The sequence below is a fragment of the Onthophagus taurus genome, chromosome 6, assembly GCF_036711975.1.
Source record: "Onthophagus taurus isolate NC chromosome 6, IU_Otau_3.0, whole genome shotgun sequence".
NCBI classification, from domain to species: Eukaryota; Metazoa; Arthropoda; class Insecta; order Coleoptera; family Scarabaeidae; genus Onthophagus; species Onthophagus taurus.
The window spans coordinates 28698461-28716934 of record NC_091971.1 but is presented as its reverse complement, the minus strand read 5'-3'; the positions used below and the strand labels follow the sequence as shown (position 1 = coordinate 28716934).

The window sequence follows — 18474 nt, the reverse complement described above, 5'->3', positions numbered from 1 at the left end:
ACTTTAACAGTAATAAATTAATAAATTTTGAAAAAATAGTAATGCAATCTGAAGTTGTTTGTAAAAATATTTCAAAAACACTTTATTTAATTAATTATTTTGGTAAAATATGAAATTTAAAATTATTTGTTATGATTTAGTTCAAAATTGAGCTGATCAAAAAATATAGGATGAGGATAAGTGGGATTTTAAGTTGTTTTTATAAATAATGAAAGTTTATAAAGTGGAGTTTTAGAACTGTAAATCTGCTCGTTAAGGCATTCAATTTGGGGATTTTTAAATTTAAATTTATCTATCTCATATTGTTTCAAGAGGTTCAGTTTGAAACCTTTGTTGTGTGAATGAAATAATGAAACATTTTGTTGTATGTCAAAATCATGTTTGGAATTAAGTCTGTCGAAATTAGAACTATCATTGTGCTGGTGCTCTCTAATTCTGGTTTTTAAAGATCTCCCAGTTTCTCCTATATAAGTGGCACTACAAGTGTTACATTGCAGTTTATATACCTCACTTTGATCTAACAAACGTATCCTCTCTTTGGCATTGAAAAGTTTTTGTTTTATGGTATTATTATTTTTAAATGATATCTCAATATTATAATTTTTTAAAATCCTTTTTATGTTATAACTAATGTTGCCTGAATAATTGATAGATCTATAAATTTTATTGTTGGCATTTTCATTATGTGTTACACTTTGTAAAGCTGTAGATGAATTGAGATTGTGTTTTAATTGTAATTTGTTAATGAAAGAATTAATTTGATTATTGGAAATTCCATTATTAATGGCTATTGTTTCCATAATCAGCAGTTCGTTGTTTTTATTTTCTTTTGAAGAAGGAGTATGTAAACATCTGTGAATATAAGATCTAGAGGCAGAAATTTTATGTGAATAATGGTGAACTGATGTTTGAGGAATTTTTGTATCGGTTTGAGTTGGGTTTCGATATATCTTATATTCAATGTTATTGTTATTGTTCATTAATGAAAGGTCTAAAAAATTAAGTTGTTTTTCTTTCTCTAACTCGACAGTAAATTTTATGTTAGGATGAAAAGAGTTAATATAATCATGAAAATCTTTAATTTGTATGTCGTATTCCAAACAATTAAATGTCGTCTACATATCTACGCCAAAACAGGATGTTCTTGTTAATAGGGTTGTTGAGATCGAGAATATTATTTTCCATGTGGTTAAGGAAAATATCAGAGAGGAGGCCGCTTAGAGGCGATCCCATGGGTAAACTTTCATTGTAAACATAAAATTTTTGTTGAAATTGAAAAAAGTTTTGTTCTGTACAGAGTTTTAATAAGTTATAAATGTGGTTAACGTTTGTAAGAGGAAGTTGTTCTTTAATGATATCTTTAGTAATGTTTAAAGTTTCTGCTATTGAAATATTTATGTATATATTACCGGCAATCTGTATAATTCGGTATTCTATACAATACCTAGGCAATTTATAGAATACCTAAAACGTTTAGGTCATATATGAAACATTATTAATTTTATACTTTGCCTAGGTATTCTATGAAATACCGAATGCGAAACCGGCAATGTGTGTAAAAGTCACAATAGTTCCTCATGTAAGAATAAATAAATATCTTTTTTTACTTACTTAATTCTGAAAGGCCAGTAGATCCACGTCTTGTTTTTACAGAATTATTTTGTTTTCTAAGTTTTTAATACTTATTACTTATAAGCAAATGACATTATGTTAGTTAACTCAGACAAATTTTAAGTTTCGTGTAATTTAATTGTGATTTTACTATAGTTGCAAAAAGGTACTAGGTGTCTTTTTTTTGTACAATAGCTTATAGATTATAAAAAAGTTTATTATGAGTAAAAATACTGACCAAAATCTATTTATTTTACACATTGCCTGTCGACCAACAGGTATTCTATGTAATCCCTAAGAATTGTATACATTACCTAGGTAAAGTATCTAAGAGACAATAATCTTCATACATTATTACAATATTTCATACATTGCCTAGACACCCCAGGTATTTTATACATTACCTAGGCATTGTATAGAGTACCTGAATTATAGAGATTGACGGTAACATATAGATTTGTGACGTCGAATGATAAAAGTGTGAAATTCTGTGGTAGTTCAATGTTTTTAATACTATCGATAAGGTCAATTCTATTGTTTACGGTGTATTTTGTACTTTTAAACTGATTTTTATTTTATATAGAATTTAAGTCTAACCAGTTTCGGCCCTTGGCCATCTTCAGAGACTCTACAAATAGATTAACATCTCTCATCTTATCCATTTTACAAACAAGTTTCTTAATATTTCTTTTTGTTTTGTTAAAAAAAATCACATATCAATGTCGAAATCAGATTATTAGTTACTAATTTACAAAATTAAAGTTTAAGAAGTTGCAAAATGAAACTAAGGACGAAGTGTTACAAGTTTACAGATAAAAATTTAAGAACGCTCTTTTTTAACGAAAGAAATATTAAGAAACTTGGGAAAAATTCAAGAATCATCATGTGGCTTAAAAATCGACGACTTTTTTTAATCGATGTGAAATGACCCAAAAAACACGTTAAAAATATAAAGAAAGTGCGGAAAAGTGACTAACACTGGATTAACTTCAGTTATAAAACTTCTATTACATGATAATTAACTTCAGGTTTAAAATGTCAACCTCACTTTTGACATATTTGTAATCTTCATTAAAAATCCTTTAAAATGAGTGCAAACACGACATATTTATCCTCAATATTAATGAAGTTATGGTCAACTTCCGGTTAAGAATGTCAATTTTGACATATTTGTAGTCGTCGTGAAAAATCCTAAAATGAGTCCGAGAGAAAAAAAATGAGAACTTCCGCTTGGAAATGTCAATGTCATTTTGACATACTCATAATTTTTATAAAATGTCTTAATATTTGTCACAAAAACAAAAGTATAATAAAAAAAATGAAAAATTAAGGTTGGTATTAATATTTAAAAATTAAATTGCTATCTTCATTGTTGCTAACTTAGGGTTTAATGTTTTATATTTTAACTTTTTTGTTTTTTGAGATAAGTGCGTCATCTTTGGACTCATTTTAACGGTTTTTTAACGAAGATGACAAATATGTCAAATTGACGTTGACGTTTCAAACCGGAAGTGATTACATTTCCATTAATATTAAAGTTAAATATGTCGAGTTTGGACTCATTTTAAAGGATTTTTTATGAAGTTGACAATTATGTCAAAACCAAAAGTTCGAATTTTTTGGCTTTTTGAGATAAATATGTCAAGTTTGGACTCACTTTAACCCTTAACCTGAAACATAGGTCCAGCAGACAGTTTGAATTGTCATAGTGCAGTGTGATGTGAGTAGTAGACTCTAGAAACGAGCAAGTCTATGAAACCAGTTGTTTCAAATTACGGTAAGGAGGTCCTATAGACCAATGTTTCTAGTTCCATATATATACTAAACAAAAGTAGCAACTATGGATAAACCATGTCCTAGTAGACATGATACTCGAATAAATTTGAACGATCCAGATTTTGAAAATAAGGTTGGCTAAAATGTTGGCTAACGGAACAAGTTTATATTTATCGAACGAAGAACCTGATTAAATAGCAGATGATTCGGACCATGATCCTGATTATATTTTAGAGTATAGTAATGATTAAAATCAGCTGATGATTTCCTGGACATATCTGACGAAGTCATATATTGTGGCAAAAATGGTTTTCAGTGGATGTCGACTGAACCAATAAGAAACACTGAAAGCACATCGCATAATATCATTACTGCGCTAACTACAATTGGTAGAAATTTAGGAAATAATCCTTCTAAAGAAGAGATTTGGAATGCACTAATCGATAATGATATGATGCGAATTCTACTGAAATCAAAGCGCTTCTTGGACTCCTTATGTTGTCATCAATTATGAAATCCTCACATGAGGACATATTATCCCTATTTTCCAAAGATTATTTGGGACGGCCCATTTTTAGAACGACAATGTCTGTTAAAAGGTTCGAAATTTTACTAACCAACCTCAGATTTGATAACAGCGTAGATCGGGAAGAACGAAAGAAGTCGAATCCAACATCTCTGATATTTTTGACAAATTCGTTTCAAACAGCTAAAAACTATTTTCCATAGGAAATTCGTTAATATTGATGAAATGTACTTTATACCTTTTAGAGGTAATTGTCATTTTCGTATATGCATGCCTAGCAAGCCAGCTAAACATGGCATAAAAATAATGTGCATGACCACACGCAATGCATATTTCTACAATGGCTACATTTACGCAGGAAAAGATACTGATGGTGGGTGTAGGGCTCTCTGAAGAAGACAGAAAACTATCTAAGCCTTCACAATGTGTGATTAGATTGAGTAAACTTTTCGAAAGATCAAACAGAAACATAACTGTAGATAACTATTTTACGCAATAGAGCAGTTCTATTAGTTTAAACTATGTACCATTCTAAAGATAATGAACTTGGAAAGCCAGAAATAATTAAATGTTACAACTATACCAGTCAAGAGTTGATGTATTCGATATGAAATGCGCTAATTTTATATAATACATTAGCTGTATTTTACACCCTAGTAAACATCAGCACAGTAAACAGTTTTATTTTATATATGTGCTATCATGGTGACAAAATGTTTTAAATCTCTGAAGGAGTGGTTTTTGGTTTTTGAACTGTTAGAACCTCATCTAAGGCAAACACTAACAACAAACCTTCCTGGGGAAGTGCGGTCTAAATCTTTTGAGAAAATACAATGATGAAAATACTGTTCCCGATGGCAAGAAAAACTTGCAGTATTTGGCAGAAAAACGAATTAATGTTGCATCCGTTGTTGCAAGCCAATTTCCTTAGAATGTAGTCGAAAAGTAATAATTATAATTTGAGCAGTTATTACTATGAATGAAGTTGTATATTTGAATTTTCAATAATCAAGGTCTGGTAGACATGTTGTTTCTAATAAGGTTGATATTTCAATGTTTCGGGTTAAGGGTTAAAGGTAATAATAAAATTAAAGTTGACATTGACAACTGAAAGTTTTTTTCACGACTAAACCCGAATGTTTCTAGAATTCTAGAACTAGAATCATTCGGGTTTAACCGTCTTGAGAGACGTGGGACTAAATCCGAATGTTTCTAGTTCACGGTCTAGTGTTAGTTCTAGTGGTAGTGGTAGGTAGCGCTAGTTAGCATAAGATATTATTATATTGTATATTTTTATTGAACTAAAACTAGAACGAGAACTAGAAACATTCGGGTTTAGTCGTGAAAAGTTCGTGGAGATTCTCCAGGAGTCTTCGAAAGAGTGCGCTATTCTTTTGTACGAAGATGTCAAGCATGTCTTCAAATGGAGGGGGGTCATGTAGAGCATTTACTTTAAGTATTTCGTGTTCAGTTTTTATGTTCTGTTTGTATTTTCCCCAATTAAATGAACATTTGAAGACCAAGACGCTTCATTCACTAATAACACTGGAATTGGTTATATCTTCGAAACCACTGCTTTTAGGACCTGGGTTTACAAAGACTTTTTTGTTTATTTTAATAAGAACCATAAGTCGGCAAAATATCCGAACACAATTTTTAAACACCCGGTATAAAATAATATCAAAAAATCAGAAATTTAGGCAGACATTAAGTAGAATTTAGTAGAATATCATTCTACTCATTTTTTCATTTGTGCACAAAGTATATAAAGAGAAAGTGTTGTAATCGTGCAAGAATTTGACCTCGAGATTTGGATGAATTTATATGTATTGAGGGGTCGAATTAAATTGTGTTTTATTTCACAAATGAAGGAAAATGACGTTGTTTTTCTTGCCTCTCACCAAACAATAAACATGCGTCATTGTCACATCGATTTCTAAGAACAAATCTTTTGTAAATCGACTACGGAAATCAACAATTTTAAGATGAAAAAACAACTCTACCTTCGTTATGCAAATTCGTTTTTATAATAAATTATTAATATGTATTCTTGAAATTGAATGAATTCTAATTATACCAACAAATAAGAAAAATTCTTTTATTTTCTTGTAATCAAATGATAAATTCTTGGTATCATATCAAATTCTAGAAATAACTCTTTTGTTAATCGATTATAGAGACAACACGAAACAAAAACAAACAAAAAGAAATAGATTGTTTCCAAATCTTTCCTTTTATTTCGAAGCTATATCGAAACAAATTACCACAACGTGATTTTAACAAAAAAAGATGAAATCCTTTGATGAAATGAAGTTTTAATCGAAATGATAGTTCGTCTCGTTTGCCATTCGTTCAGAAACGATCCTGTGGGAGGAGCTCTCCGTCGATGTGATCCTGTAAATATTCGGGGGTAGAATAGAAATTGAATCCTCTCTTGTCGTCTCGGTCGGTCAGTAGCTTTGATGCTTTCGCAGCGATCGGCAGCAGCTTTTAAAGCTTTCGCCCGACAGTATCCGGGAGTCCGGTCCCGTAATTTTCTTCCGAACTTGGTCGAACGTACCGAACACACTCTGTTAGCACATTACATTTCGAATCGTCGCCGCACAACTTGATCGCGCAAATTCAAAGTCCGCCCGTACAGAAGCGCGGGTTCAACTCCACTCATTTACTCCTTACTACTTGTCGTTTTACATACTCACATCATCTCACTGTCTCTATGTCATCAGTTATGATTTGTAATACGCGGTGTTTCTACGCTATCTTTTACAACAACTTAACATATTATTTTGTGAATTGACCGTTTTTTGTGCGCGCGTGTTTTTGTTATTAAGTTTTAATTTCCGATTTGTCGGTTGTTGTTTGATTTGATTGATTAGATTTGTTTCGGATATTAATCTCTAATTAGATCTATATTACGACTAACGGTTTTGAGTTTGAGTTTTGTTACTGTTTGGTTTTTATTGACCACGGTATTGATAACGATGTGGTGTTAAATGCATTATGAAAAGAAAGTCTAAGGGTGGAAAGGAAAGAAAAAGGAAGTATAGGGATATGGATAAAGGAGGAAAAGATAGTCTTGAGGAATCGAAAGATGGTAAGTTTAAAAAATTACAATTAAATTCATTTAAAGAAATATAATTTTAAATTGAGCACTAAGACTAATTATAATTCAAGATAGGATCAATCTTAATCTATATCAAAGTCGATGCTAATCAAATTTAACATATTTTTTAAATTTATTTATTTTATTATAAATTTTTTCATAATTACTCACTAAATTATTGCCGTTTAAATTGCTATTAGGATGTCACGTTTGCTAGGCCATGGAAAACAACAATTTTAAGGCCGAGAGAGAACAATAAATCTCTTAATTACAACATTAAAATTGTTGTTACTCTTCGACTAACGGGAATAATCCAAACATAGATAAATATTCGTGCAGAATGTCACGTAATAATATTTTGTATTTAATTGTTTACTTTTTTATCTCTTATGCGTCAATTTTGTATTTATTGTTTTTCCCATACTTTCAACGAAAAATTAAAAAGTAATCTTATTAAGAAATTAATTTCGTTTCGTAAAAAATTCAACAAATATAAATTTATGGTTAATTCTATGGGATTAAGGGATATAAAGGAATAAAATACCCAAACGTAAATTGTTATGTATGCATCCGTTTATGTACGATGGTTTAAAAGGAAATCCGGTTAAGAAAGAAGACTTTATTGTATAAGTCATAGGATTTCAGTGTGGAACAAATTATCCTTACGATTTACATAATACGTAAATAAGATAACCTACATAAGTTTCTTTAACCGGTTTACGCACTTTAAAGTTTTGGTTGGCAATAATTGTTAATGTTTCTTAATAAAAATTTCAAAGTGAAAATTGAACGGTAGTTATTAACCATATTTATGATTTAATTAACTTAACCCGACTTTGTTATTATGTTACGCTTAATTAATAATTTTATTTTATGCCATATTATTTTATTACCTTTGCATGAACCTTAACCGGATCAATATAAATTATTTGCTTTCGAATATAGAGATAATTCCATCGATACCCTTTCAACGATGATAACGGAGTTCACAATGACGATTAATAATTATTATTCTTGACGATCTCATTTTATAACATGAGAAAATCGGTGCGAAATATACAATAATATACTTTTATAACCTATCGGATTAATATTTTAATGTGTTATTTTGGTATAAATCCGTTTAGATAAGATTTAAATCGAATAGTAAAGTTCAAGGATTCGATTTATTAATATTATTTTTGTCGGTTCTCTTCATCTCCAACGTTAATCTTGATTAACAGTTAAGTGTCAGATGTTAACATTTAAATATTCAATTTCATCTTATAATCTAATCATATTATAATTTAATATCTGCACCAAAAATTAATATCTAATAATATTCAATTTAAGATGATGAAAAAGTAATAAATCATTGTGGCTAAAGAGGTCTTTCAGACCGATATACAATGTAAATTTATTAGCTTAGTATTCTTGGGTTAAATTTTAATACATAGATATCCTAAGACATCTATAAGTGTTCATTTGAATATATTCCACCTACTTTTGTGTTGTGTTTCAATCTGCTCACTCTACTTTAGGAGCATCATAACAAAAACCAATATTAAGGGAGGAGATACATTTAGACGTTTTATACATTTAGATATTTTTCATTAAGATGCAATTAATTTCAAACATTCTGTTCATTTACTACTGAATACTCATGCTTTATACTGTAAAAATATATATTCACAATTTCCTACCTAGTTACTACAGTCTAAAATTCGTCACAGTGGTTACAATTACTTGGGAACACATTTAAATGAGAAAGAATTTCCTCAAATTTGAGGAAGATTGGTCGAGTAATTTTAACCCAACCCAACGCAGTTATGAGAAAATCGTGTTTAAAGTTTCGAATAATAGTAAAAACTGACTTTTTTCATTTTCCAATGACTTATCGAATAGTTTGTAATTACCCAATGTCGCTGGACAAAACTTTTTTTCCATTTCCATCTCTTAAAATTTCTTTTTTATTCTGAGATACAGGGTATGTAGTGCAAAATACACACTTTTAGGTATGAAATAACTAATAAATTATATATGTATATGAATAATAGTATATTATTATATGAGCATATAATGAGGGCTATTATTCACGAAGGTTAAGTTTATGTTACGAGCGTAGCGAGTAAATCATACAAAAAAAGAAATTTGTTTAGGCTTTTTTAATGTCAAACATTAAATTGACGTTTTTTGAACTTTTAACGTTTCAAATAATTCTTATTAGTCTGGTCAAGATGGCTACCCATGAATAATGATTATTATTCACCGCTATTATTCACTCCGTGAAAAATGACTACCATTTTGTTTTAGAAAACTCATTCATAAGGTATATATTATAAGGTAGTCGTGGACAAATTAATTAATTAAACTAATAAATGAAAAAGACCGTCTTAATATAATTATTCGCTTGATGAATTTTTATTTTCGTCTTCTTCTTCGGTTTCGTCTTCTGTGTCGTTCGGTATGTTTTGAAAATATATTTTTATTTTGGAAGTAACAGTTCAATACATTCTTTGGAAAAAGCTTTAGCGTTCTTTTTAGGTTTCGGTTTAATGCTTCATAAGAGTGGATCTGAAGTCACCAATAACCTGTTAATAATATCTTTATTACAAACTTCGCGGGAGAATTTTCTCGCCTACTTAAATCGATATTCACGGAAGTGCTTATTGCGTGCCTCAGCTGCTTCTTCCGACAACTGCCCAATTAGCAAAAGTGCATTTTTAATAATTTCGGGACCATGCATTAGAACCTTGTGTAATATAGGTGTTATGAGATACCATGGGTACTTGTCTACATAAACTTTTGCCATGGCCAAAGTATACTTTTAAACTATTCTACATCAATTTTGAAATAGTTTCTAAAATAATTTCTAGCCGGTAGATTAGAGCATAGCTGATTGCTTCGGATTACTGAAAAATCGTCTGCTAGTATTACCATCGTTGGTAGTTCCACATCCGACTTCAGGTATATCAATTAAGATACCCAATTCCTTTTTAAATTCTTTTTGAATTTTTTTCTTTCTCTCTTTTATAAGAGTTTTCTCGTCAGTGTTTAATTTTTGTTGCTACTTTTTAATAGGCAACTTGTATGAAATATGTAAAAGACTTTCAGAATCTTATTCTAGCGTGTAGAATAGAAATTCCAAATTTGTATGAGTTTTTATTATCAACTACTTCTCGATCTAGATTGAACTGCTTTGAAGTTGCACAGCAAACGTAACACTTCAATGATGACTTATTTCCTGTATCAGCATTACAAACTTTTCCATCAATCATTGTAAACATCATACAATGTCTTACAATAATACCTGAAATATAATCTTGCACTGCTGAGATTCATCACATCCCCATTTAGATAACAACTGCATCGTTGCCCACTCATCTTCTGTTAAAGTCTGCATTATTTCTGCCAAATATGAAATTAGTTTTTCGGAAGTGTGGCACAATTATCACTAATGAAATACGAATCTGATTTCGGGTAACATAACTTTTTGGCCTGTTGTAATTTGCTACAGCATGGACATTGTTTAGTTTTTATTAGCTCCATAGATTCATCGAATCTCCATAGAGTTTCTAAGGACGTGAATTTTTCTAGATTAGGTTGTAGCTCTTTATTGTAAGCTTTTTTGTAGTTTGTTGTCCGTTTCGGAGGTTTCATAAGTTGTTGAAAAACTTTTGCGGCATTTTTTTAACCACAAGATCTTAATTTGGTTTCGGTAGCAAAAACAAGCTCTTCATATGTTACATTTTTCCGCAGTGTTATTTGATTCATGATAAGGTATAACTGAACGTCCCGGTTTTATCAAGGTACTAAGAAATTGAAATTCGCCCTGAAGGCAAACATTGTAATTTTTAATAAATTTTTGATGATTCCTAGACGTGTCCGACCATTTCTCTTGAAACTGTCTTCTAAATAATGACATGCTCTGCTTAAATAGTTTTGCTTTATTCTCTGTGTAATTTTCTTTATTTCGCAGAAAATTTTCCACATATTCAAGGTTTTCCTCAATGGTGTAACCCTCGTACCCTGGTTTATGTTATAAATGTACATGCGAGTAACCGTTTTAAATTCCGATGGTCCTGCTAGAAAAAAATGCAATTCTGTTTACAATATGGAAGGAGAAAGATTTTGTAATGCAGCTTACTTCTAAAATGTCGCAAATAGTCGTAAGTAAATTACTTTCTATCGAAAACACCACACTCTAAGCTAATAAATACTGTAAATATAGACACTTAGATACACTTGGAAGTGTAACTTTTCCTCTTCTGAATATGAAAAATATAGTAAAACAAACAAAAATTATGCATTACTTTCAAAACCTATTGTTTACTCTAATCGCATGAATACAGATAAAAATATATGATATGTTAACAGCCATACCTGGCTCATTTACTTTTATAATTCAGAACTTTTTAATGTTGTCTTCAAACCGAATAATGATTGATCAAATTCAGGGAACCGTTGACAGCACTGTAACTAATGACGTCTAGCGTTGTTTATAGTCAATTTTGAACTGACCTACAAGGTTCATAAATGTAATAAATCTATTGCAGTTAATAATACTGTATTAGTGGTAGTTTCAATGAGTTCAAAGTAATTACTAATATATTCAATGAATTTATTATTTCTAAAATGGCACTGTGTACTTCATTAAACAGGCTAACAATAAAAATAGAAACTGATATCACGCCAAAATGTAGGTGATTTGAGGTCAATCGACAAACCGTCGAGTTGAACCTTCACTAAATGACTCGATCCAGTTACATTAGATTTTTACCGCTCGCACCAACTCTCAGCTTTCAGCGGCTAGTATTTATGATTTGGATGTTCGTCTATAGAGCATATGTGATAATAAGTGGCGATTATCGCTTTTTTCATATTCTCTGTACTGTCTATATTTCTGCAAATGACCAGCATTCTATGTAGTCAGTTTTCTTATTAGAACAGCTTTCCCTTCAAGCTTGTGTGTTACTTTTTTCAACATGTCCAATACATTCATATTTGATTACTTGTACATCGTCCGTCACCGTACAGATCTTTTTCTAACATTGCTTTGAACGTTTTGGAATCTCCTTCTTCACTATAAAGTTGCTGTATATTTTTTGTAACTTTGTGTAGCTGTTCAAAAATATTATTGTATGCACCTTCACAATCTATCACACATATCCATAACATTGCAAAAAATCTGTCATTCATTGTCAGTGTTGATTAGCAGTCGTGAATTTATGATTCTTCGACCACAGCGACAAAGCAAAACGAGTTTGAACCCAAGACCTCTTGATCCATCTTCCTGAAATTGTATAGTGTCTTTATATTTACAACAAATAAAAATGTTATCTAATGTATTGAACACGGTAAAAAGCCCGTAATTGCTATTAAGATATTATAAGTATTCTAATAAGTATTGTTCTTAGGAAGAGTAACTCTTCGTTGGTGTTTTGAATATATACAAATCGGCAAAAACCTGATTTTCTTGAAAGTGTGAATAGAATATAAACTAAGTACGAAGGCTTTCACCGTCGAAGTTAATTGAACTAAAATTAGAACTAAAACTAGAACTAACACTAGAAACTGTCGGGTTTTGCCGTGCGTCTTTTAAGAAAAGGTTTGACGTTTCGGATGCCATGTTGCAACCTTCTTCAGAAACTGGTTCGAAGTGGACCTTTCGGACCAGTTCTAATTTTAGTTCAGAATATAAACTATAAAGAAATCATATACAATAATGTCAGGTAAAAAACGTTCATAACCGTATTGCCTAAGATATTCTAGGAATATTTTGCGGTAAACTCTTTTTTAAAAAATTAGCGAAGTGCGCGCTTTAAGCAAAGCGGCTATTACTCCAGAAATGCTGGGAATTCCACTTTAATATTTTAGCATCACATTCTTAAGATGTTTAAGAATCTTTTAATAAAAAAAAAATTGAGTTTTTTGAAAGTTCTAAATGTGTTTTCCCCTTAAAACATTAATAATTATCTCAAAATCAAAAAAATCTTATGGTTATTTAACTGTTAAGTTTTGTTTAATGTAGAATATTCATTATTCTACTTGTAGTTATTTAGGAAATAAAAATGCATAACTTCGAGATAAACATTGTAGTTGTACTTTAAAAAACTTCCTCATTACTCGCGATAATATGAATGGGTTAATATAGAATTGGATAAAGAAATTTTTATTGAGATGTTGAAACTTTGTTCCCTCTAACTGTTTCTTATGTCAATATATTGAACAATAATAAAAGGATGTATCAAATTAAAGTCCAGTGTTCTTGCGATTTCTGGACTCAAATACTTATACTTTTAAGATAACGGGATTGAAATTGTCGATTTTATGCTTACAATATTCCAGAACTAAGCCTTAACTTGTTATATGAATCCGATGCCATTTATGAACCCAAGTCTATGATTAATTTAAAGAAAAGTATATAATTAAGTTTTCTAAAATAATCATTTTGTTAATACAAAAACTTGCAAGTGGATGTTAAGTAAAGTGAAAATCAATCTTTCCACACTTCTACTATCCGTGCCAGAAGGCATCGCGATCTTTTATTGACTATTTTTAAATTTGTTGGTGTGTCTGATTGTGCTATTTCTTTGTTTAAAAGCTTGGGTGTTGTATTCAATTTAATTTGGAAATCCAGTTAGATAATTAAGGACCTCTTGATAAAAGTATTCAAGACGAAGCTTGAATCACTTCCAGGCAACAAATCCACAAGGATTCAAAATTGCGGTATAAGACATTAGAATGGACAGACTAAACCCACAAAAGTATAAAAAATCGAGATAGACACAGAAGATGCTTTCAGAAATTGTATTGGAATAATGAAAGGAATGGAAAGGGCCTTTATAGGGTGCTAAAATCGTAATATCGAAGAACAATTCATTACAATCCGTTCGGAAGAAGAGTCATCAGTCTACTGATCGACTACAAAAAGAAGGATACAAAAAGAAGTCGAAGAATAAATACTGAAGTATCAATTTGGATTCACGGAACGTATATTAGAGAATGCCCAAAAGACAAAACAGCAAGCTATTGCAGTGCTATTGGATGTTGAGAGGTTTGTGATTCCTCTTTAATATGTCAGGAACGCAGATATGTTGAAAGCACTGAACAAGAAAGCGTTCTTTGTCATCTTGCGCTGGAAATTTATTCTTCAGAAGACAATAGTTTATGTATGTAGTACAACCAACAAATAATTGATGCTGATATTATTTCAACATGCGTTGTCACCGTAAACAGGTTTTTTGGTGCTATTTCATATTCTGTTATTATTACTTACTAGTTCTACCAAATAAATAAAATGCTGCCACAAATTCATTAATATTTCTTTTTGTTGTTTACCAATCAATCTTTAATAACTGCATATCTTCTACCTGAACATCAAAGAGAGTAATTAAACTGTCACTATAAATATTAAACTTCTAATCCATACCCTCATCATAAAATTTATAATTTAAGTCAACTAAAACTCTTCGTGATTTATATTAAAATCACTGTAGTATATCCTGCTTGGTGAATGTTTGCAGCAGAACTTTAAATTTGTTAAAAAATCATAATGTATCATCACGTGATATAGATCATTACGACTATAAAAAAACATATCTTATCATACGATCTCTATGTATACATTGATAGCTACTAATATTGATAATCGACGTAAACGTTTTGCTAAAATGTTCAGTGGATGAGCAGAGATGAACAATATTATTTTTTATGTCTTGTTGTTTAATGTTATATGAATCAACCTCAGTAAAATTTAAAAGAATAACTTTTCCGTTTATAAAATATAAAATTAAAGTTGTATTAAAGGACAACATAAACCATATTGATAGTTCGACACTTCAACTCATATTTCAACGATAATTCAAAGTTAAAAAATATAATTTCGGGGTCTGTTAAAAAAAATTTAAAAATAATTTTTAGATTGCTAAAATATTTTCCATCAATTCTTAAAAATTATAAATTTAAACACATAAAAATTCCAACTGCATCAACAGATTTATATCCTTTTTTTAACGATGTGTTTTTAGTGTAAATTCTTACAAAAAAATCTAGTAAACCGTAACATAAACCGTAAAAAACAACGTAAATGCAATTAAAAAATAAGTCGCATTCCTTTCAAACAGTTTCCATCTCCAATATCGATATAAACTTAACATTTTTTATCTATTTTCAACTCATAAAAAAGGAAGATTTTCATCCTTCTTAACTTACCAGTCGCAATAATTTTAAAACCGGACGAGCTCGACATATTGATCTTTAACGGGTACCTAAGAATAAATTTCGCACGAAAAAGGTTACGATTAAACCGACCTCTCTCGAGGAAATGATGTCTTGGATAGTTACCTTTCTTCTTTTAGAACATTCCTTTTCGTTTTCAATGTCGATATCGCCGAAGAAGAAGTTGATTCCTTCGCGGTGATGGGTTTAGAGTTGGCAAATGTGCAATTAAATTCCTCGAATATCATTCGCCGCAATCGGAAAAAGTTCACTCGGTCCCCCCACGGTAAATGTTTTGATTGGTTAAGTGGTTTTGCATCTTGTTAGTGTATGTCGGCAGCTGCCCGAAGAAATCAGCTAAAGATATAGGTACAATTATCTCTGTTTTCTATAGGTATATAAAAAAAATTAAACTTAATTACTCGGTTTGTAAGGATGAAAATTCGATTAACGATCAAGTGGATGTCATCGTTATGATTTATCATTTTAAGTTTTTATAATAAATTATAGTAATTACAAGATATATGTTCTTTGCTTATTAAAATGTGTAATAAATTTATTCAGTCTTGATAGTTTTAAAATCATTAATTATATGTTACTTGGCTGATTTATTATCGAGTTCATCGACATTCCCTACAAATTATCTTAAATTTTACAAAAACCGTAGTATACTCCACAATTCATATAACAGCTAAAAATATACCATCCTTAATTCTTTTGCAATTTGCAAAACAATTTTGCAATTTTAATTTGTTTTAAATTTCTGATCCATTAAAATTACATCTTTGCTGTATTTGTCACAAACAGAAAGCACATTAAAACTCGTATCATGATCACCAATTCGTACATTACAAATTAAAAGAAATTGAAAATTATCCTAAACAAAAAAATAGTTTCATCTGGGGAATAGGATCAAGTAGCTGTCAGCGTCAGTCCCAAGCGTAGATAAATGAATGTTTTCAGGTGAGGTTAGCTGCCTGCCTGAATTAAAAAATTTTCTACGCCTTGGAAAATAAACAGATTAAAATGACCGCCAGAATAGCGTGCAGAAATATAATATCATGGAATGGTAGAGACGAGCCGAATCGGAGAATACACCCAACGAGTTTTTAAAACATAAAGGAAAAGAACTCATCACAAATACCAAACAATTTGCACAGAAACATAACAATACCTAAAATGCCTACCCAGAACACTATACAGGAATAACCCTTCAAAGCACAATAATGAAATTATTTACAAGCGTTTAGATAGAGAAATTAGAAGCTCAGATTGAAAATAAATGGTTTATTTGTTGTCTGCTACAAGAAAGATTATCAAACACCTTTATATCTGCTTCGTTGACAAAGTCTTTCGATAGAGTACGCCGAGAACACATTATTAATGCATTACACAAAACCTAAATGTGGATAACATGATAAATATTAAATAAGGCAAACACACAAGCGCTAATATTCCGACACCAAGTAGAATTAGATAAGGGGACAGCATAAGCCTATCTCAGCTTAACCTGATAATGGATACAGGAAGTGTCGTTGTCATGGTAGAAGCGTAAGGTGGTTTACAAAGACAGTTCTTTAAATTCTATCAAGTAAGTCAAAAACTGATAAATAGATACAAACTTGTGGTAGAAGGCAAGTCCATTGAATGAGTGTTCTTCTTCTCCTTCTACTTGCACTACAATCCTCTGGTGAGTTTGGTTTGCTTCACAATACGTTGTCATTCTGATCTATCATACTCGGCATACTTTCAGTTTCATGCACCAAGTTCTCCATCACATCATCCTTTCATCGTTTTTTGGTCCACCTTCCATTCTCTGTCCCTGTGGTGTCCTTTCTACAAATCTCTTCTTCAGATGTTCCAACCGTGTTGTATATGTATCATATTGTGTTTGCACCATCCATTAGTCTATCTATTCAATCTAATCTATCTAATTTAGTTCAATTCTTAACTTGTTTTCATCTCCTGTCGGCATCATCCATACTTCGTATCTACATATTGTTCTTAGTCTTATAATAGTGCAATAGATCTTCAGTTTTGATTGTATGTCTGGTATTTTACTTGTCATTAGGCGTCTGTAGCTATAATGGCATTTATTACTGCTAAGTATGCTAGTCTCTAGCAGTAATATTATTTATTTCGGATACTCTCGATTCCAAATTGTTGTACTTGTTTAAATGAGGAATATCTTAAGTTTCGTGGATTTTGAGCTGTGAGACATCGAACAAAAGCAATTCATCTATTATGGTCTAGATATCTCGAGCAGTCATGTCCCAGCTGAAGAAACCAAAGTGATGAAGCAACAGGATGCTTAAGCGCGGTTGCTTACATTTCAATCCGTTTTCTCATTTTTTTAATATAATAAATAAGTTATTAGGTTATTACCTATGTTAAAAGTTTTATGCATATAAAAGAGCAACATTTAGATAATATTTTAGAACATTTTTGAAGACCCTTCAAAAAAATGGTTTATACTACATATTAACAGGTAGATTTTAAAAAATATTCAAAATAGAATTTTTGGTAGCGTTCTAAAAAAGAGGTACAATTTTCACTACATCAAGCCCTGTAAAATCAGTTATAATCAAAGAAATTAAAAGTCGAAGTGACACCTCGAACCAGTTTCTGAAGAAGGTTACAACATGGCATCCGAACCGTCAAACCTTTTATTAAAAGACGCACGGCAAAACCCGAAAGTTTCTAGTGTTAGTTCTAGTTTTAGTTCTAATTTTAGTTTAATTCACACCGGCCGTGAAAGCCTTCGTACTTATAAAAGCCTTTCGTTCAATATCTAGCTAATATTAGTGTGAAGAAGTGTAGTTTCAATAAGATCGATTCATTAGTTCCTAAGTAATCGCGTCTACCGATTTCAAAATAGAGTTTTGAGAAAAACGCGTTTAAAGTTTTAAGTACGAATAAAATTTGTTGTGTAAAAAGAAGGAGAAGCCCTAAGCAAATAACTAGTCAATTTTATTTTGAAGAAGTGTGCAAAGTTTCAATAAAATCGGTGCAACATTTTTTGAGTCACCGTGTCCGCCGACTTCAGAAACAAGGGCGCTTTTAGAAGAAAATAAGCTAAGAATAAACCGAACAACAAGTTTCTTTTACGTAGAATCATATTATTACGAAGGCTTTCAAGGTCGGTACTGAACAAGATCGCATTTGAACTAACACAGGAACTAGCATTAGAACTAACATTAGCACAATCACCCAAACTAACACTCGCACTTACACTGAAACTAAAACTTTTACTCCGATT

General features: G+C 30.9%; 1 protein-coding gene across 1 annotated transcript in view; it reads left to right on the top strand.

Annotated features, from left to right (window-relative positions):
- The first annotated feature begins 6343 nt into the window (after window positions 1-6343).
- Window positions 6344-18474, top strand: part of LOC111414593 (tyrosine-protein kinase transmembrane receptor Ror-like) — a 133287-nt gene continuing 121156 nt past the window's right edge. Inside the window, exon 1 of the mRNA XM_071197004.1 lies at window positions 6344-7007. Coding sequence (XP_071053105.1) covers window positions 6914-7007 — 94 coding nt within the window. The 5' untranslated portion in view covers window positions 6344-6913. The remainder of the gene's footprint in view (window positions 7008-18474) is intronic.